The sequence below is a fragment of the Sorex araneus genome, chromosome 3 (genome assembly GCF_027595985.1).
Source record: "Sorex araneus isolate mSorAra2 chromosome 3, mSorAra2.pri, whole genome shotgun sequence".
In the NCBI taxonomy this organism is placed as follows: Eukaryota; Metazoa; Chordata; class Mammalia; order Eulipotyphla; family Soricidae; genus Sorex; species Sorex araneus.
In genome coordinates, this window is record NC_073304.1 from 190,740,006 (window position 1) to 190,761,580 (window position 21,575).

The window sequence follows — 21,575 nt, forward strand, 5'->3', positions numbered from 1 at the left end:
TTTCCAAAGTTGATGATCCAAAACAACAAAAATACTTCCTTATAGAAAGATTCCTGATTGTTCCAAGGCTTTTACAACTTCTAAAGAATATGAGTTCCCCCAAATCTCCAATTGCACATATTCCCCTGCTTCCAATGGATGGAGAACTAGGATTCAAATCCCAATACCACCTGATCTATAATCCTAACTGCCCCCACAGATAATCAATAAAAAGTTTTTAATCATCAAAGGATGTTGTATTCCTGACAACTTTCTGTAGCATTCAGTACTGATTTAACTTTTGCTTTAATTAGTAAAAAGAGGGCTATGTCTCTATATTAAACGACCATCTTCACCCAGAATTTCTGATCTAAATATGATCAATTTTATAAGAAAGAAAGTAATTTTCTGTACAGATGTTCTTCACTAAAAATCCTATTGAGAGTTAAGGATCCAGCATACTCACTGAGAGAACTGGCTCTCCCAATGATTATTTTGATAATTGATAATTTTGATATTTTATATGATTTCTAGCCAGGTGAATCTCAATGAAGAAAAACCCTTCCTTAATAAAAATCAAACCTAGATTGGAAAGGTGCTGAAAACTTCTCGTACCACCCACCGGCCTCTTCCACACAGGGATATTTATTCTCTCCCACATTTATCTCAACATGTGAGCATCAAATAAAGTGACTGCTCTTGTCCAAATACCTTCTGGCCTTTCCAATTAGACTCAACAAATATGGCACGGGAGCTTGGCAAATTCACAGCACTCTGTAAACATTAGCACTTGATCTTCACACTTGACCTTCCTGGCTTCTCCATTGGCCCACCAGGGACAGTCATTAATAAGACACAAACTACATATTCCTGTGCATATGGCAAAAAGAATGCCTATAACACATTAAAATATCCTGGTTTTCCAAAAGCAATTAGAGTCGGCATGGATGTGGGGAGAAAGGGACTCTCCTTCACTGCTGGTGGGAATGCCAACTGATTCAGCCCTGTTGAAAAACCGTATGGACAATTCTCAAAAAATTAGAAAATGAGCTCCCGTTTGACCCAGCAATACTACTTCTGGGAATATATCCTGGAGAGGCAAAAAAGTATAGTAAAAATGACATCTGCACTCACATGTTCATCGCTGCACTGTTTTCAATAGCCAAAATCTGGAAAAAACCGAGTGCCCAAGAACAGATGACTGGTTAAAGAAGTTTTGGTACATATACACAATGGACTACTATGCAGCTGTTAAAAAAGATGAAATCGGGGCTGGAGCAATAGCACAGCGGGTAGGGCATTTGCCTTGCATCATGCTGCCGTCCCAGGTTCGATCCCCAGCATCCCATATGGTCTCCTGAGCACCATCAGGAGTAATTCCTGAGTGCAAATCCAGGAATAACCCCTGTGCACCACTGGTGTGACCCAAAAAGAAAAAAGAAAAAAAAAAAAGATGAGGTCATGAAATTTGCATATAAGTGGATCAACACGGAGAGTATCATGTTAAGTGAAATGAGTCAAAAAGAGAGGGATAGACATAGAAAGATTGCACTCATCTGTGGAATATAAAGTAACAGAATAGAAGACTAACACCTAAGAATGGCAGGGATAAGGTCCAGGAGGCTTGCCCTACGTCTTGGAAGCTGGCCTCACATGCTGGGGGAAAAGGCAGCTCAGATAGAGAAGGGAACCCCAAGTAAAGGGTGTCGGGAGGACCCGCTTGGGTTGGGAGATACGAGCCGAAAGTTGACTATAGACCAAACATGATGGCCACTCAATACCTCTATCACAAACCACAACACCCAAAAGGAGAGAGAGGACAAAGGAGAATGCCCTGCCACAGAGGCAGGGTGGGGGAGGGGGGAATAGGATGGGGGTGGTGGGAGGGCTCCTGGGATCATTGGTGGTGGAGAATGGGCACTGGTGGAGGGATGGGTACTCGACCAATATATGACTGAAACACAAACATGAAAATTTTTAAGTATGTAACTGTACCTCATGGTGATTCACTAATGAAGAAAAAAAAATCCTGGTTTTCTCTCCCACTATCTGGTGAGCTTTCAGAGAACTGGAACCATGATTCAGTTATCACTGCATCCCTAGCACCTATCACAACTCCCGGTAAAAGGAAGTCTTTACAAGTATATGAGCTGAGAGAGGCAAGGCGACAACTCAGCAGCCGAGTATATGCTTTGTACCTACTAAGCATCCTGAGTTCAATCCCCAGTACCAAAAAAAAGATCACTAATAAAATCCTGGAACCAAATCGAAACTAGCCCCAGCCCTACCCTTCAGGAGAGCATAATCCAGAGAGGTACCCTGACTTTGTCAGGGCCCTGCCACGCTCCTCACTCCATCTCAGGGAACCCAGCACACATAGATCCCAGCAATCTCTGTGTCCGAACTGCAGCCTCACCATGCGCGATGTCCTGGCAAATTCTCTCCTTGGATGGTTGGCCACTGTCAGCAGGAAGAGCCATCCCCCCCTTCCTTCCCCTGCACCTCAGAGCCACAGTACCCCCTGAGAGAGAAGGGCAGGCAGCGATGTCTGGTGGAGGTGACCTTGGACTTGACTTCACTAGGTGTTCCACCACCCGCCAGCTGGTACCAACACCTGGACTCTCTGCTGGCAGCTCTGGCTCAGCCCCAAGGCTGCAGCAGGCCTGTCCCCCACAGCACATGCAGAGACAGGGAGACAGGAGTTTCTGGGCACGGCCTCCCCACCTGAGAATGATGCGCAGGTACTCAATGCCCTCAACTTCCTCGCACTTAATGGACAGAAGCAGGTTCCCCAGACTGCTGCCGGTGCAGTAAAAGTTCAGATGGTCCTGGAGACAGAAGTCAGTTGTTAGTGGGAGGAAGGGAGCCCCCAGACATGCCTCCCCTCCCCCACCACCAAAAAAAAACACAATGCCTTCATCAGGAGTGAGAAACCCCACAGCAACAGAAAAGAGAAGGCTACTACTACTGTAGCTGATATGGGGGAAAGAAAGGAAAAGAGGGGGGAGATGATCATGGTGATAGGTTCCTACTCAGACCTCAGGCTCTGGGCTAAGGGCTTAACACTGTCTCCTATATTCCCAACCATCCCCATTTCTCAGATGGGTAAACTGATGTTCTGAGAGATTAACATGTTGGAATGGCATGCGGCAGTGGGGCTCGCATTTGAATATGGTCTAATTAACACGACTTATGGCACCCAAGTCAGAGTCTTCAGTAATATCACACAACCAGTAAGCAACAGACTCAGAACTCAACTACGTGTCTGCCTTGAAAGAAGCTCAAATTCTTCCCCTCCCCTCTTCGGGTCACACCTGCCTGTGTTCAGGGCTTATTCCTGACTGTGCTCCAGGGCTCACTCAGGGCAGGGTTTAGAAGACCGCGTATCATAGTAGGGATCAAGCCTGGTCAGCAGCTTGCCCTACCCGCTGAACTATCTCTCCGGCCCTGAAGCTCAAATTCTTTTCCAGAAGACACCACATCTACCTTCTTGCCTTTGATTCCGGTAATTTCTGGGACTAAAGATAAAAGGGATCCTGGCACTACCACCGGAGGGTGCTGGACCAGAGCTCTTCTCCAGGCGCTGAGACCCCACCAAGACCTGCCCTTTGTGAGTGTGACCAGAAGCTGTGTTGTAAGGACTCTCCCAAGATAGGGTCCCAATGCAACTCCTCCCTGTAGGACTGCGAAGCTGCCCTGGGTCGGCGGAGACTTCCAAAAGCTGCCATGCCTGAAGAGTCTGAAGGGCAGAATATCTTTAAAGAAGTACCTCTGTCACACTTTTAAGCAATCAGGTACTCAGAGCACACAAGCCAGTAAAAGCACCCAAGGGACCTGCTTGACTAAGGACAGAAAGCTGCACAATTTTTTTTTGTTTATTTGTTTTTGGGGTCACACCCAGCAATACACATGGGGTTACTCCTGGCTTTGCACTCAAGATTTATTCCCGGTGGTGCTCAGGGGACCATATGGGATGCTGGGAATCGAACACGGGTCGGCTGCGTGCAAGGCAAACGCCCTACCCGCGGAACTATCGCTCCAACCCCGAGTTACAAAACTTTTGTTTTGTTTTTTTAGGTTTTTGAGGGGAGCTGGAGGGACACCCAGCAATGCTCAGGGCTTAGCCCTGGCTCTGTGCTCAGGGGTAACTCAAGGCTGACTCAGGGATGCCAGGGATCAAACCTGGGTGGGCACATGCAAGGCAAACGCCCAGCCCACTATCCTATCACTCAGGTCCGCAGAGTTGTATAATTTTAGATGGAAATGGAGACCCGCAGGATTTTCCATCCCACCCCCCTTCCACTCAAATGCCACCTGTGACCTGCTGCAGCGTTTGCCCAGAAGGGGACGAGATGACTACAGGGACACACTTCCCTGAGCTCCCCCAGGTGTTTGGCTTCTCGTACACCCCATCCCCCACCCCCCACCCCCGCCCCCAGCACAGCCAATCAGACTCCCCAGCATAGCCAGAGGCAGGACAGGGGAGGAGAGAGGAGAGGAAGAGATACAGAAGAGAAAGGACCCCCCTCCCACAGCTCACCTTCCCAAGAAAGTGCCTGCGGTAGGCCCTGGCCTCGCCCTTGCACTCAAGCTTGTAGCCGAAGGTGCTGGGGCTGAGGCCGTCCTCCTCCTCTTCCTCACAGATGCTGCTGCCCAGCGAGGTCGGCGTGCCCACAGTCTCCGGGTCCTCGATCCAATAGCCGCCAAACTGGGGTAGGACAATCAGGGGATATGGGCCGCCTTTCTCCACCACCTGGAAACAAAGAGAGGCTCTTGTCTTTGTGATCTAGGGAAGTTGGTGAGGTTGACACCCACTGTGTCCTCCACACCCCCTCAGAAGCTCTCCAGAGAGGGGTCCCTCCTATCATAGGGCAGAGGCAGTAACCGGAAGCTCTCCTCTAAGCTCCGAACTATCTCCAGCTTCCCCAGCCCTGTTGCCCCCAGAGGGAAGCCTTTGTTCGGGCTGGAGTGATAGCACAGCGGGCAGGGCGTTTGCCTTGCACGCGGCCGACCCGGGTTCGATCCCCAGCATCCCATATGATCCCCCAAGCACCACCAGGAGCGATTTCCTGAGTGCAGAGTCAGGAGTATCCCCTGTGCATCACTGGGTGTGACCCAAAAAGCAAAAAGCAAAAGAAATCTCCTGTTCATTCAGGGCCAAATGGCAATAGCAAAGGGAAAGCCAAGAAGTGGCCTCAGGACCTCAAGGCCCAACCCCAGCTTTGATGCTACATGATGCTGGGCAGGGACCATCGCCATCAGCTCCCCAGCCCCACCCCAAGATCCCAATGCAGATCAGTGAGCAGGCTGCAGGCAGGGCAGGCTCCTACCTCATCGATGCTGGGATACGGGATATAGTCATCCTGCAAGGCAAACCACACCACCACCGTTAGTCTCAGCAGCGCCCCGAAGTGTGAACTCTATTTCCAAATCCCCCAGGGGCTTCGAGGACTGTGTCAGGAGTCTGGCAGGCTGCCCTGGAGCTGGGGTGGGTGGGTGGGGGGGGTGCATGATCAGGAAGAGCACCAGAAAGAACCTAAAGGCAGCTCTGGGCTACCATTTCTCTAGACTCTTCTCCGGCTGGGTAGAACCTGGACATGTGAGCCTTCTGGGCAAAGATGCAGTACAGAAAGGAGCTGAATCTGACAGCCTGGCGACACGAGCTGCTCACCTTGGCCCGCTGTGCCAACACAACCCCTGCTCCCCCCCACCCAGTGCTTCTCGAGGCAAAGGGGGTCTCCTCCAAGAGACCAACTGTAACCCAGAGTCATACAAAGGAAACCTGAGGCTGAGCGGATGTCCAGTGGAGTCCAGGGCACGGAGCACAACACTCCCAACTACCTATGGTTTGTTCACAGAAATGGCCGCAGAGAAGCCAAGCCAAGCTGCCAGCCTGAGATCTCGCCCGAGCCTCCCACCTGGGGCTGCTCACGGAGCACCAGGCAACACAAGCACAGCCACTTTACACGGCTTTGGTGAGAACTGAGAGTTAGTGTGGGTAGAGCGGACCCCAGCCCCTTCTCTGAGTCCCCCTGGCTACCCCCTCGCCCACCCAGCCCACCTTATTCTTCTGGGGTCCTGGCTTCTGCTCTTCGAGCTTGATCCCCTGCAGAAACAAGGAAAAGAGGATCGTGGGAAAGCAGAGGTCACAAAAGAGGCCACACAGCGGAGTTTCTGGAAGGTGAGTGGAGCTGTTAGTACCAGGGGTTAGTCAGAACAACAGCGACAGTCGGCAAGCTGGGCCCCTGCGCATCCATCGCACGCCCATTCCCCTCAGTCTTCGAAGCAGGGCTTTAGAGGGTGAACTCAAGCCAGATCACCAGGACTCAAATTCCCATCTGTAAAATGGGAACAATAATGGCACTGACTCTAAAATGAAGATTGAATGTTGGTAAATGTTAAGCCCAGGACAAGTAACTAATCCTGAGTGATAACTTGAATTGGTATCAACTATTGGGATGCTCAACTTTCTCCAATCTTTAGGAGCCAGAAAGTAAGATGGGAAATTGCATCAGTGGGTGTCACAACCAGCACTCTGAACTCCCCACCATATCCCACTTGACTTCCATCCTGCTGGGAGGTCCTCAGGGGATAGGTCAGGGCCTCTGCCGGGTCCTCGTCCACAGTTGTCTTACTAGGGGGGGGGGGCTAACAAAACTGAGCTTATTAGAGACCCCAAGACTCTGTGAAATGAGGTTCCTCACACCCACTCTCTCGCCCCACAGATGTACCCCCCCAAGGACCAGACCCCATGACGAGATCCAGGTGAGAGGGGTTCATGAGCAGGTGTCTAGAAAATTCACTTGTGGGGCACGAAGCCTTGTCTAGCAGTGCTCGAGTCAAGTTCTAACTTGCCTGGCTGTTGTGGCAGGGGCGTACCTGGCGTTCCCAAGAGTGCCCGAGTAAATCCAATGAGGAAATGAGACAGGGAGACACATGGAAAAGCCCACGGCCTCCTGCGAAGCCACCACAGCTTGACCCCGACAGAACAGCTTGACCCTCGCCCTTAGCGAGCACGCCTCCTTGCTTGGCCTAGGAGAGTGAAGCCCCGAGGGCTGGCTCACTGCACACAACGGAGAGGAGCTGGGTGTGAACTGTGTCTGTCTACTCCGGGCACGAGCACTGCCTGCGGCCCGGGGAGCCTCGGGCTCCTGCTCACTGCGGGCAATGATGCGACTTGGGCTTCTCCAGAATTCTCCACGCTGAGTCAGCCTGCAGGAGGACGTGGGAGGACGGTACAGGTGCTCTTCTCCCCTCACAGGAAGCAAGTCACCTGGGTGGTCCCACAGCTCCGGCCCAGGGAGGCCAAGTGGGTGGAGGGGAGAGGGGTGATGTCAGGAGTGTGCTTTGTTTGTCCTGCATTAGTCATCCCGACCTGGGAACAGCCCCTGGGCAGGAGAGCAAAGCTCCTCCCCAGCCCTCCCCCAGGGCAGAGCCACCGCCCAGCGCTGGGCTCACTCCCCAGCCTGTGCCCTCCTTGACAAAGGTACTGTCATTTCCCTTGACCCCTCCTCGATCTGGCACCCCAACAAGAATCTCCAGCACAGAGAGGCGGAGCCACTTGGCAAAGCAAACTCAGCCAAAGAGTGTCAGGGTTAGAATCTGACCCCAGACGAAATGGACAGAAAGCTTGTACACTTGACTTCTCCTACTTCTTGGGGATGGCACCCTGCTTCAGTATCCGGACTCTGGGGGACAGAAGTCCTGGCTCCTGTTTACAGCTTGTTCCAACCAGGTACCCTGGGCACCAGACTGTTATGAGACCGCATCAGCAGAAAACCATGGCATGAGAAGAGACGGACCTGCACGCAATGATGGGATCCAGCCGTGTCACAACGCCCGCTTCCTGCCTACTGGCCTCCCACATGTGCCTCAAACATAAAGGGAGCTGGAGCCCATGGGCTCTGCGAGGCAGTGACCCCGTGGACACGTGGTAAAGACCTAAACACAGGGCAGGTCTCCACTGAGACAGGACCAGCAAACCAGCCCTGGGTGTCAGGGACGTGAAGACAGCATTAACACCAGTCTGCTGCTCCAGAGAGGCCCAGGAGAAATGGAACCCCAGGCAACAGAGTGACCTACATCGGAGAAGTGGGGTTAAATGAGGTGGTCGAATGGAGAAGCCCCACTGAGGGAGAGTAAGGAGGCAGAAAGAACAGGAGATGCCAGTCAGTGGATGGAGCAATCAGAGAAGGCAGGGTGAGGACAAGGTGAGCAGCAGCCTCAGGACAGATTCCCAGGGGCTGGGATTCAAGGGTTGGAGGTGAAAATCCCAGCCTTTCCATCCATGTAACTGAGCACGTAATTATACACTGTCTCTCCCACCACTTCCGTTTCTGCAACTTGTAAGCTTCCGCAATGCATGTGAAATTAGTTGGTAGTTCACATGCTGTGGGAAACAGAGGCTACTTACTGTGATGATGACAGAACCACTAATAAAATGTTTCCCTCCAGCAAGCCCTCCCCTTCCCACCCCTTGGGGAGACCCAGCTTTCAGCTCTGCACCAGCTTTCAGCTCTGCAGAGGCACCGTATTTGCCTCTCCTCCAAAGCTGCCAGAACATACTCCCAGAAGCTTCCATCCTTGAGCCTACAGCATCTATCAGGAGTCAAAAGAACCAAAACAGAATGTCTGGCTAAACCACTGTGAGACCTTGAGTGCTCTGTTTAATATCTGTGCCTCGGTTTTCTCATCTGTGCAATGGAAAGAAGAATAGTAATAAGCTAACTTCCTGCCTGGTCAGGCAGAAACAACATCTGTCAATTTTTGAGCCCAGAGAAGTGCTTCAAATATCAGTGCTATTATCTGCATCTTCTTCCCACTGTTCCACCTGGATAAATTAAACCATATTCCCAAGTGAGTGGTTCTAATTTATGAGACCTCACTTGAATGTCAGGTAATTACAAAGGACCCCCGCATGCACGTTAAAGACAGATCTTATGCAGTCAAGAATTTACATATATTATCTCATTTCAACCAACAACCATGCTAGTAGATATTTTTATTCTGATTTATTTATAGAGACTGTGATATTGTGATTTATAATAAGAAACACAGATTTGGTCTTCATTCAGCTCCTGCCACAAAGCTCCTAAAATTACCCTTGGAATTTCCTATGGGATAAGAGCAACAGGAGCACTTAGGAGCATTTTTCTGTTCAGTATTTCACCTTTTGTCCTCGGTTCCTGAACCGGTTCCAGAGCCATAAAAGTGAAAAGGCTTGTCTTGTTTTTCATATACTTATGTTAATGAAGTGGCTTCTTGACAGCCACTAAGAATGGGGGAGGCGGTTGCCAAGGGAACCAACCAAGATTAGAAGGCTGGAACTTTTAGGTCCCACCCCACCCAACGGATGTACAGGAAAGGGAGAGGGGCTGGAATTGAGTCAGTCACCAGTACTGAAAGATTTCATCAACCAGGCCTTGCAAGCCAGCACGTGAGGGTGCTGGGAGAGTGAGTATCAGGAGCATGAAGTTCTTCCCACACACCTACCCCTTTGCAACACTTCCATCTGGCTATTACTTACAGCCTTTTATAATAAATTGGTACCGGGGTGAAGCACTTATCTTGCATGTGGTTGACCCCAGCTCCCCACCCAGCATTGCTCAAGGTCCCCTGAGGACCGCCAGGAGTGATTCCTGATCTACGAGTCAGCTCTGAGCTTCGTCAGGTGTGGCCGCCCAAAACTAATAATAATAGCAATAAATAATACATTGGCTCTTAGTAAATGAATCAATCAAACCCAAGAACAGGGATGGGGATAGTACCAATCTGTAACTGAGCATTCATTCAGACACCCAGGTGACAATGCCAGGGAAACAACTGGCATCTGAAGGCTCCGGGGTGACCACTGGGATCTGACGCTCTCTCCAAAGTAGGCTGTGTCAGCACTGCCTTGAAGGACACCCCACTGGTCACAGAACTGTTGGGGGGAGGTGGAAGAGGAGAGACCGTCACTGTGTCAGTGAGAGGAAAGCAGTCAATGGAAAGAGGAGTGAGCAACTTAGGAAACAGAAGGAGCTTGAGCTAGTACGTGTTACACGCAGGCCTGGAACTCAGGTCTATCTCCCAGTGACAAGACAACATCCCTAAAAAAGGATTTGCTCTCAGATTTTCTTGCCAATCCATTCCAGAACAACAGACCCTCTGAAGCCCGCTGATCCATTCTGCAGTGCAGCTGAGGGGAGTGGGGCGGGGTGAGGGTGTGTGGGGTGGGAGCTCTGTTTTAGCTCCTCCTCATTCTCCAGCCAAGGGGGTCAGGCACCCTCTGTGCTGCTCCACAGAGAAATGGGCTAAGAGGTGGTTCAGGCTGTGGAAACCAGGAGTTCTTCCTTCTCTGCCCTTCCCTGCAAGGTCCCCAAGTACCGCCAGTGGGTTCTGCCTGCAGCGTGTCCCTTAAGATCATTGTCCCAATCCCACCGGGTCTCAGCTCCTCCACTTTGGGGATACTCACCTGCATTTTCTCCAGCATCTCAAAGAATTCAGCCGACTGAAAGACACAAGAGAGAGAGGACCATCAGCCTGGAGGTTGGGGTAGTCTAGACAGGCATCAGCCAGGGACCAGCAGCGGTAGCCAGTCCTCCCTCGGACAATGCGCACTTGAATCATTAAGAGAAAACAATTTTATCTTGCAGGGTTGGGGGACCAAACAACACTCAACACGAGAGACAAAATTAAATGCACTAAGCTGGCAAATGGCCCTGGGAAGAGCTGTCCCTTGGCCTCTGTTAAGAGGGAACCCGAGGGGAGTGCTCAAAACAACTCAAAGTTCCCCAAGATTCAGCCTCCAGGGATGGACAACAGGTAGGGCACTTGCCTTGCACATAGCCAACCCCGGTTCAATCCTTGGCATCCCATATGGTCCTCAGACTACTGCCAGGAGTATTTCCTGATTCCTGAGTGCAGAGCCAAGGAGCAGACCCTGAGCACCGCAGGGTATGGTTCAAAAAGGAAAGGAAAGTGGGCACAATGAAAAAAAGGCCGGTTCAGATGACTTCCTTCATCTGTGAATTCTACCAAATTAACATTAATTCCTCATAAGCCTTCCAAAATTAGAAGGAACACATCCTGACTTATGCCGCGAGGTAAATATTACCCTGACACCAAAATGACACCAAAAATTGTAAGACACTATATGGATTAGGAGATAGGACAGCAGTGAGGGCACATGAGTAGAATGTTCCCAACACGAGTTGAGTCCCTGGCACCATATAGTGCCCCAACATGACTAGGTGCAGCTCTAGAGGCCACCAAGTACCACCAGGGGTGACCCTTAAGGAGCACTGTTGGGGTAACCCAAGTAATACCCAGCACCACAGAACCTGAGCAGCAGACCATCCACCCTCAAGCCCTTGCATGGCACCATTGGTCTGATTGGCCAAGAATCACTGGTAGGGCCCCCAGGCTCCTGAGCACTACCCAGAAGGCCCCACCCCAAAGAGAAAATTATAGATCAGTGCTGTGGCTGAAAGGGCTGAAGCACACAGTCTGCATGCAAGAGCCCCAGGTCCTATCCCCAGCACCACATGGTTCACACAGCACTTCCAGGAGCAGCCCTGAGTACCTGAGTACCGTGGCAGAAGCAGTCCCCATGGATCACTGGCTGTGACAAGAAACCAAAACAAACAAAAAATATATAACAATAAAATAAATACATGGAAAACTACAAACCAATAAATCTTACTAATATACATGTATAAATTCTCAAAACACTAACAAACTAATCCAAAAGAATACAAAAATAATTATACATAATGACTATGTGGGAATTATTCAAGGAATACAAGCTGGTTGAAGATCTTAAAGTCAATTAATGTATATAGAACAAAAAAACAAAATCACAGTATCATCTCAATACACACCAAAAAAAAAAAAACTTTTGACAAACTCTAAAACTCTCTGGTCTAAAAAAATTCAGAAACTAAGAATAAAAGGGAAATTCTTCAACATGATAAAGGATATTATAAAAAATGCACAGCTCGTATGTCATACTGAATAATGAAAGAGTGGATACTTAATCTATAAAATAAGGAACAGCCAACGATATCAGCTCTGACCACTTCTATTTAACATTGTACTGGAGGTTCTCACCAAAGCAACTAAACAGGGGGCGGGGAAAAAACCCATAAGGCATCCAAAGACATGAAACTCTCTCATTCACAGTTGATATGACCTTGTATATAGAAAATCCTAAGAAATTCACTTCAAAAACTACTAGAACTAATATAAAGTCAGTTTATTAGGGTTATAAGATATTGAGCCATGGGTCCGGAGTGATAGTTCAGCAGGTAGAGTGTTTGCCTTGTACACAGTCAACCAGGGTTCAATACCCGGCATCCCATATGGTCCCCTGAGCACCGCCAAGAATGATTCCTGAGTCAGAGCTAGGAATAACCTCTGAGCATTGCTGGGTGTGACCCAAGAAGCCAAAACAAAAAAAGATATTGAGCCATGTAAGAAAACCAACTGCATTCCTGAACACTATCAATAAATAATCTGAAAATAAAACTGAGAAATCAAATCCAATTACAAAAGTATTGATAAGAAAAACATATTTAGGCATAAACTTAACAAAAGTAGTATGAAATTTATTCCCCCCCAAATGCAAAACATTTATGAAAGAAACTAAATTCTAAATAGCACTGTCTGTCGCACTGTCATCCTATTGTTCATCAATTTGCTCGAGCAGGCACCAGTAACGTCTCCATTGTGAGACTTGTTGTTACTGTTTTGGGCATACTGAATACACCCCAGGTAGATTGCCAGGCTTAGCTGTGCGGAAGGGATACTCTCGGTAGCTTGCTGGGCTCTCCGAGAGGGACGGAGGAATCGAACCCAGGTTGGCCACGTGCGAGGCAAATGCCCTACCCGCTGTGCTATCGCTCCAGTCAAATTCTAAATAAATGCAATAAATTCTATGATCATATTTGGAAGAGTCAAGATGATTAAGATAGCTACACTCTCCAAGCTGATTTACAGATTCAACACAATCTCTATCAAAACCCAAGCTCAGTTCTCTGTAGAAATTGCAAAGCTGATTCTAAAATTAACATGGAAACTCAATGGGCTCAAAATAGCCAAACATACTTGAAAAGGAAAAAAAAAAATGGTTGGAGGGCTCATGTTTCTCAATCTCAAAACTTTTTTATAGGACTAGAGGAAGAGAGCTCAAAGGGTTAAGTGCATGTTTTGCATAAAGGAAGCTCTGGGAGCTCCTCAGCACCACAAGGACCTCAGTCAGGAGAACTCCTGAGCAATATGTGGTGTGCACCCTCCCCAAAAAAAAGTTTTTTACAAAGCAAAAAGCAAAAGTAATTACGTTCATGTAGTACTGACAAAAAGATAGACATAGATCAATGGAATTAAATTTAGAATCCAAAAATAGATCCATATATCTATGGTGATCGATTTTCAACAAGGGTGCCAAGACCATTCAATGGGATCTTTCCAAGGTGTTATGCTGACAGAACTGAAGAGCCAAGAGCAAAAGAATGAGGTCAAAATCTTATCTCATACCATAATCAAAAATTAATGGCAAATGGATCTGCAACTTAAATGTAAAAGCTACAACTCTTACAGGAAAATGTAAGAGTGAATCTGTCCTTGGACTTGGCAATGAATGCTTAAATTAGATGCAAGAAGCACAAGGAACCAAATTTTAAAATCAACAAAAAAGACTTTACCGGAATGTAATTTTTTTTTTTTTGGATCACACCCGATGATGCTCAGGGGTTACTCCTGGCTCTGCACTCAGGAATTACTCCTGGCGGTGTTTTGGGGACCATATGGGATGTAGGGGATCAAACCCAGGTTGGCCACAAGCAAGGCAAATGCCTTACCCGCTGTACTATAGCTCTGGCCCTTGTAAAACTTTTTTAATGAATACTATCAAGTGAAAAACTTTTCAAAATAGGAAAAAAAATTTTTTTTGCAAATTGTATATGCAAGAAAGGATTTGTATGTAAAATATAAAAAATTCTTAGAGCTCAAGATTAAAAATATATGGGGGGTCGGAGAGATTGTACAGTGGGTAAGGTGCTTGTCTTGCACGCATCCACCTGGGTTCAATCCCCTGCACTCCACTGTTCTCTAATCCCTGCCAGGACTGATCTCTTATCCCTGAGTTCAGAGTCAGGAGTAAGCCATGACCACAGGTGTTGCCTAAAAACAGACCAAAAAGCTGGTAGGAGTGGGCAGGGCACTCGTCTTGCACAAAGCCAGCTCAGGTTTAATTCATGACACCCCAGATGTTCCCTTAGCACCTCCGGAGTGACCCCAGACTTCAGTCAGGATTAAGCCCTGAGCACTGCTAGGTGTGGCCAAAGTATATAAAAATAATTTATTTAAAATTAGGAAAAGATTTCTTTAGACTCTTCCAAAGAAACTATACAAAGGCAAAATTAGTATATGCAAAATGTTCAATGCCATTAGTTGCTGAGAAATGCAAATCAATTCCCCAATGACAGATCACTTCACACCCATAAGGAGGACTATAATCAAAAGAACAAAGAGCAAGAATTGATAAGGATATGAAGAAATTAGAACCTATGCACATTGGTCTAGTCACTATATAAAGTTTGGCTGTTCCTCAAAAGTTAAGCATTGACCCAGCAATTCCACTCCGAGGCATGTATCCTAAGAGAAATGAAAACATGATCACACAGAAATTTGTCCAGCAATTATAATGCATAAAGTAGAAAATGTTCATCAACTCAGTAAGAAATAAATCACAGGATACAATGGAACTGTATTCAGCTGTAAGAGTGAAAGAATGAAACAAAAGATCCTGCCATACAGGATACACATAATGAAAGGATCCGCTGATTCGGGCTGAAGAGACGTTATAGGAAGTAAACTACCATCTGCTTGCCTTGCATGAAGCAGACCTTGATATAATCCCCAGCACCACATTCTGTCTCCCAAACAACACCAGGAGTGACACCTAAACACAGAGCCAAAGTGAGCCCTGAGCACAGCTGGATGTGACCCAACCCCCACCAACCCCTCCAAAAGTGTACAGTGATTAAAAGATGTCACACCCAAGACACTAATTATATGATTCCACTTATATTAAATGTCCCAAACAGACAAATTTATAGACAGAAAGTGTATTTGTAGTTGCTTAAAGACAGAGTTGAGAACAGAGAGCTAAAACAGACAGTCTCTTTTTGTGGTAATGAAAATTCCCTAAAATTGTGGCACTGGGAAGGCGAACAATTAGCACAGCAGGCAGGGTATCTGCCTTGCACGTGGCAACCCAGATTCGATTCCTGGCATCCCATTTGGTCCCCATGTCCCACCAGGAGTGATCCTTGAGCTTAGCCAGGAGTAAGCCTTGAGCACCTCCAGGTGTGGCCCCAAAAATGTGTTAGTTGTTATATTTCACTGAACTGTATGCTTTAAAATCAGTGAGTTTATGGTATATGAACTACATCTCAATAAACTGTTCAAAACGAAAGCAATAGATCCATGTTGCTTACCTAAGATGCTCTCTAAAACATCAAGGATAAAAGAGGAGAACAAAGAGAAATTTGTTCTCTTTGTTGTTTTGGGGTTTTGTTTTGAGGGGGCTTGCTTGCTTTTTTATTTTTGGGTGACACCCAGCACCCACCAATATGTCAGGGAATCATATGCCTGAGATCAAACCCAGGCCTTTAAAATGCAAAGCATGCATTTAGCCCACTGAGTTATCTCTGCAACCCTGCTGCCCCACTTTTATAAAATCAAAACTTAAATTATCTACTTGTATGTATATAAATACTAAGGAACATGGAAGCATATACCTTACACTGTCAAACAATATTTATATTAAGCAGTGAGATGAGAGGTGTGAAAGGGGCTTGCTTTATACATGGCCTGCTTCATGAACCTATATACCCTTACGTTACTTGCACAATTAAAGTCCAAATAAGTCTTGCAAAGGAAACAGAAAAAAAAAATACCAAGAACTTGAATAAACAATTTGCTAAAGGGGAATTATCAAACTGGCAATAAACATTTGGAAACTGTCCAACTTCCCTTGTTATTAAAATGTCATTCCAATATCTGATGGGCCAAGGACAAAAAGAAAAACCATTGTTGGCAAAGGTAGAGAGTAAAGGACACAGAAACTGCAAATACGTGTGCACCTGAAACCAACTTTCTGAAGGGCATTCCAGTGCTATGGGCCCAAAGTCCTAAAATAATATAATTTGGTCTAATAAACCCTCTCATCTAAATTGACTCTGAAGCAATTATTTGGAGGGTGAGAAGCATAGTTCAGTAGCTAAGAGTTGCTGTGTTGCAAGCTTTAAGACACTGGTTCAACCCCCATGCACTGAGTACGGTCACAATGGTTCTGCTATTTGTGACTGGCAGCTCTCCTGTCTGCAATCTCTAACGCAGTTTCTGGCAACACCTCAGACAGGTGAGCAAGCACTGCAACTCAAAGTGGGTAAAACCCGAGAAGCACCACCACTGAGAAACCGATGTGCAGGCAATATGGCCAGGCAGCAACCGCTGGTGAGCACGCACACAACGCAGCTCAAAGCAGCACAACCCCCGCAAGCACCACAACTAAAAGGAAGAGCACAACAGTGTGTGTGACTCCTGTTGTGTCACAAAATCACTGTATCACTGTATCAATGTCATCCTGTCAAGCGGGCACCAGTAATGTCTCTATTCCTCCAGCCCTGAGATTTTAGCAACCCCTCCTTACTCCTCTTTCCCAACAACTGGAGGCTCTTTCAGGGTCAGGGGAATGATACCTATAGTTACTGTTTTTGGCATATCAAATACACCACGGGTAGCTTGCCAGGCTCTGCTTGCCTGGCAGTACTGGAACAAAAGGAAAGAGGCAAAGGATGAAGCTAATTATTTGGGCAACGAAACAGTAAAAGGACACAAGGATATGCATCTTAATATCATTTGTAGAGCCCCCCCCAAAAAAAAAGTGGAAACAAGAGTAAATAGTGCAGGGCCAAAGTGATAGTATAGCAGGGAGGGCGTTCGCCTTGCACAGGACCAACCCGGGTTCTATCCTGACTCCCATGTGGTTCCCCCGAGCAATGCCAGGAGGAATTCCTGAATGGAGAGCCAGGAGTAACCTCTGAGCATCACTGGGTGTGAATTCAAATAAAAAGCCCCCAAAAAATCAAAAATTAAAAAATAAACCAAACAAAAGAGTAAACAGCGCATAAGAGAATGTCATGAGATAAAATACCACAGGAGAAACTGTGATACTTGCACATGATTCACTGCTAAGTGAGCAAAAGAGAGTTTAGATCAAGATAATGTTTTATTTAAGAAAATGTTACCTATCTATATATGTATATATATATACAAACATATATGTATACGTGTGTATGAGTGCATGTGTGTTCACAGTCACAGTCACAGTCATAGTCACCCCGTTGCCCATCGATTTGCTCGAGCGGGCACCAGTAACATTTCATTGTGAGAATTGTTACTGTTTTTGGCATATTGAATACACCACAGGTAGCTTGCCAGGCTCTGCCGTGCAGGCGTGATACTCTCGGTAGCTTGCCGGGCTATCCGAGAGGGGCAGAGGAATTGAACTCAGGCCGACTGCGTGCAAGGCAAACGCCCTACCCGCTGTGCTATCGCTCCAGCCCACATGTGTGTTCACACACATAATACCTATCCAGAGGAAAAAATATCTGGAAGATATACACAAATGAGTAATATGTTAAGAATAAATATTTTCCTTTTCAATATATTTTTTCACTTTCAACAACTATAAATGAATCTTCCACCACTTACACTGATGGGTGTTTCTAAGATTCAGCATGCAAGGGGAGATTTTGGCATTCCTTTCTTTGCTTCCTTCAACTCCTGCCCCAGGCCCTACCCCCACCTTCATAACAGGATGTGTTCAGGGACACAAGTACACAGCCCTCAGTGCCCAAAGAAAGCCCCAGGATTCAGGCCAATTCATTTTCAGGTCTAACCTTGGCTCTGTGTATTACAAACAGGCACTCCTGAACCAACCCGAAACCCATCTCACTTTGTCAGCGATATAAACTGGCAATCAAAAAATACTTCCTGTATGGTTTTAAATAACACACGTCTTTGGTTAATCAGTTAACCCCAACTGATTAGGCACCTGCAAGGCAAGGACTAAATAAAGCACTCAGCTAGCACCATTTCCAGATATTCCATTTTAATTCATTTTAATGACACAGTTGTCCCCAGGGTATACCATAGATGACCAATGCAACCATGGTTCAGGAAGGCACAAGAACCGTGGTTCTTGCTGGGAGAGCTGCTATATTTGTTCTCTATTATTATGTAACAAATACCCCAAAACTAAGCAATGCAAGGTCCAAGTGATAGTATAGTGGTTAGGGTGCGTGCCTTGAAACAGCCAACCTAGGTTCAATCCCTGGCACTCCATGTGGTGCCCTGAGCCCACAGCCAGAAGTAAATCCTGAGCACTGCTAGGTGTAGCAAGAAACACTAAGCAACCCAAAACAATTTCTATGGGTGGAGAATTCAGTTATGGCTCAGTTGTACAGCTCTTACCCAGGCTTTCTCAGGTGTTTACAGGCACGACGTCAGCTGGGAATGCATCATCTCAAGGTGTGACTGGGTTGGAGCTCTGCTTCTGAGAATGCTTCCTAGGGGCTGCTGGCTGGGAGCCTCAGCTCCTCACCCTAGGGCCACCCCAACAAGACTGCTTGAGGGTCCTCAAACATGGCGGTGGGCTTCCAGAGGGAGGCAGCAACAAAGAAAACACCAAGGAAGCTAGAGCACCTTTTATGGCCTCATCTCTGAATCACACAAGTGCCTCTTACCTTCATCCTGTATCACTGTATCACTGTCATCCCGTTGTTCATCAATTTACTCAAGCAGGCACCAGTAACATCTCTATTACACTCAGCCCCGAGATTTTAGCAGCCTCTCATCACTCGTCTTTCCCAACGATTGGAGGCTCTTTCAGGGTCAAGGGAATGAGACTTATCGTTACTGTTTTTGGCATATCGAATATGTCACGGGTAGCTTGCCAGGCTCTGCCGTGCAGGCCGGATACTCTCGGTAGCTTACCAGGCTCTCCAAGAGGTATGTATGTATCTTTTACTGTATTTGGGATATGAATACGCCATGGGGAGCTTGCAAGGCTCTCCTGTGCGGGCAATAGACTGTTGGTAGCTTGTCAGGTTCTCCAGGAAGGAGAACAAGACTATTAGATGTCTCATGGCTGCACACTCCCGGGAGCTTGGTCTTATAGTCTCTGGATGTTGGCCATTGGTGGGATTACACGGCACTGGGGGCAGTTTGTGGGTGTGGCCTCCAAGCTACTGGAAAATGGGGGGCCTGGATGAAGAAGGCTCAGTCCCAATCCAAGTAGGCTTGGAGATCTCAGCCCCGGGTCCCGCACACCTGGGTTCACCTTTATCCTATACTTTAAAAATGAGCACCCAAGACCAGCCCACACTCAAGGGAAGGGGAATTCATTCGTAAGCAAGAGTAAATCCAGCCGTCAAAGTCAGGTCTGCAGGGGCATCTCTGCGACTGCCCAGCTGTGTGGCATAAAGCACGGCACTTGCTGTCTCTACATCCCCTCACCTGAAAACTGTACCGATTTACCTCTGCCCTTCAGGGCTAACGCAAGGGTAAAAGAAGGATGTGAACAAGAAGTCGCCAGCCAGGCTGGCCCAGACCAACTACTCAGTAGCTGCAATTACTGGAAGGAACTACGAGAAAGCACACTTGGCTGCTGGAGCGATAGCACAGTGAGGAGGGTGCTTGCCTTGCACACAGCAAACCAGGATTTAATCCCCGGCATCCCATATGGTCCCCTGAGTACTAGGAGTGGTTCCTGAGTGCAGAGCAAGAAGTAGCCTCTGAGCATCACCAGGTATGGCCCAAAAACAAAACAAAAAGCTCACTTGGGAAACAAGTTTGGTCTTCTGGGCAGAGGACCCAATCGTCGTCGTCATCATCATCATCATCATCATCATCATCATCATCATCATCATCATCATCCTGTTGATCGTCCATCTTCTCAAACAGTCTCAGTAATGTCTCCATTCGTCCTAGCCCTGAGATTTTAGAAGCCTCTCTCTACTCATCCTTCGCATTGGGGCACTGTTCAGAAGGATGGGTCAGGGGAATGAGACCCATCATTGTTACTGGTTTTGGCAATGAATATGCCACGGGGAGCTTGCCAGGCTCTCCCATAACCCCTGTCTGTGCTTCTGTGCTGCTAATAGCCAGTGGTAGCAGGCCCTGATACTGGGAGTAGAGAACTGAGTTAGGTGGGGTGAGTGAACTCAAGACAATGGAAGTTATTCTGGTGACAGGTGTAGAACAATATTGTAAATCATGGTGCCAAAATGAAAACTGAAGAAAAAGGGTTAACTTCATCAGTTCTGTAATGTGAAAACATAAGGGTCCTCGTAGCTTTGGGATATTTTGCTTTGCCTGATTTCAGATACTTCACTTTCCTTGACTTCAGAGATCTTTCCAAAAGCAGTAAGAGGTTATGGGTCTATGTGGGGGCTGGAGAATGTGACTCAGCCGTAGAAAACATGCCCGTGTTTTCTACTAAAACATGTTCTTACAACCCAGATTCAATCCTCAGCTCAGAAGAAAAACAGGGCTGTGCTTCATGAATGAAGATGTGCGTGGCCTTGGCTGACAACGGGGCAGAGACGGCAGGACTCAGTTGTGGCCTTGCATGATGCACACAGAATCGGGGTGTAAGTTCTGTACCCAGGGACAGAAATCAGTCCAAGTGGCTTGGCTTGAGCTGGCTGCTCCACCTCTGGGTATCTTGTAGAACTTTCCAGTGGGACAGTTCCAGCCTTGGCCAAGGGAGAGCCTCCTTTTTCACCCAGGAACAGCGTGAGTCAGGTCAGCCTGGAAGAACAGCTCTGACTGTTCGGTTCCACCCGCATCCACACTCCCCTAGATGAGTTCATGCAGCCACGAGCACACAACAGGCACTCAATAAATGCTCGCTGACTCACTGCATTCTCTCCAAGGCCCTTTAGGGCAGGAAGAAAAATGAGGCCCTGCCCCAAGCCTCCTTAAGAAGGGGATCCCCCTCTCAGGAAGTCAGGCACTGGATTTTTACAGAGCAATGTAATTCAGCCTCCTCATCAAGAGTGACATCCGCTCAGCTGTCTAATTTATTATTAGCAACAGCCATCGCCACCAAATCAGTGTGGCGGCCAGCGTTTCCCCATGGGCCCTGCTGAAACAGCCAGTCAAATCGGCCATGAAATAATCACCCGGAGCCAGCACTCAGCCAAGGACACCACAGTCTGGGTCCCGGGGTTGAATTTGGGTTCAATCCCTGTGCTCCCCATCTCCCAAGAGAGAAAGAAGGGCCCTGTGTGTCCCGGGGAGAAGAAAGTGGGAGGAGGCCGAGATGGCAGGAGCAGAAATGAACAGGAAGGGCAAGGCTAGTCTTGAGAAATCTTCCAGATGTCCTTTCTTGCTCACTCTGCGGCCAGCCCCCTAGCCCGGTGATGAAACAGCAGATGCAAAGAAGAAAGCAGGCGGCATCCGTGGGGATATGTGGGGTGTGCAAGTGCAGGAAGGTCAGTGTTGCCCTCCAGCCTCTGTCCCTGCCATGTGCCTTGCTCTCG

General features: G+C 47.6%; 1 protein-coding gene across 6 annotated transcripts in view; it reads right to left on the bottom strand.

Annotated features, from left to right (window-relative positions):
- The window catches only part of RAP1GAP2 (RAP1 GTPase activating protein 2), a 255,839-nt gene that overhangs the window by 64,649 nt on the left and 169,615 nt on the right, over window positions 1-21,575 (bottom strand). For all 6 annotated transcript variants that reach the window (XR_008629101.1, XM_055129987.1, XM_055129991.1 and 3 more), the window contains 5 exons: window positions 10,433-10,468; window positions 6,041-6,085; window positions 5,310-5,342; window positions 4,520-4,732; window positions 2,704-2,807 (listed from right to left, as the gene is read on the bottom strand). Coding sequence is in view for 5 of the 6 variants with exons in the window: in XM_055129987.1 (XP_054985962.1) it covers window positions 2,704-2,807; window positions 4,520-4,732; window positions 5,310-5,342; window positions 6,041-6,085; window positions 10,433-10,468 (431 nt within the window). In the remaining variant the exon portion in view is untranslated. The remainder of the gene's footprint in view (window positions 1-2,703; window positions 2,808-4,519; window positions 4,733-5,309; window positions 5,343-6,040; window positions 6,086-10,432; window positions 10,469-21,575) is intronic.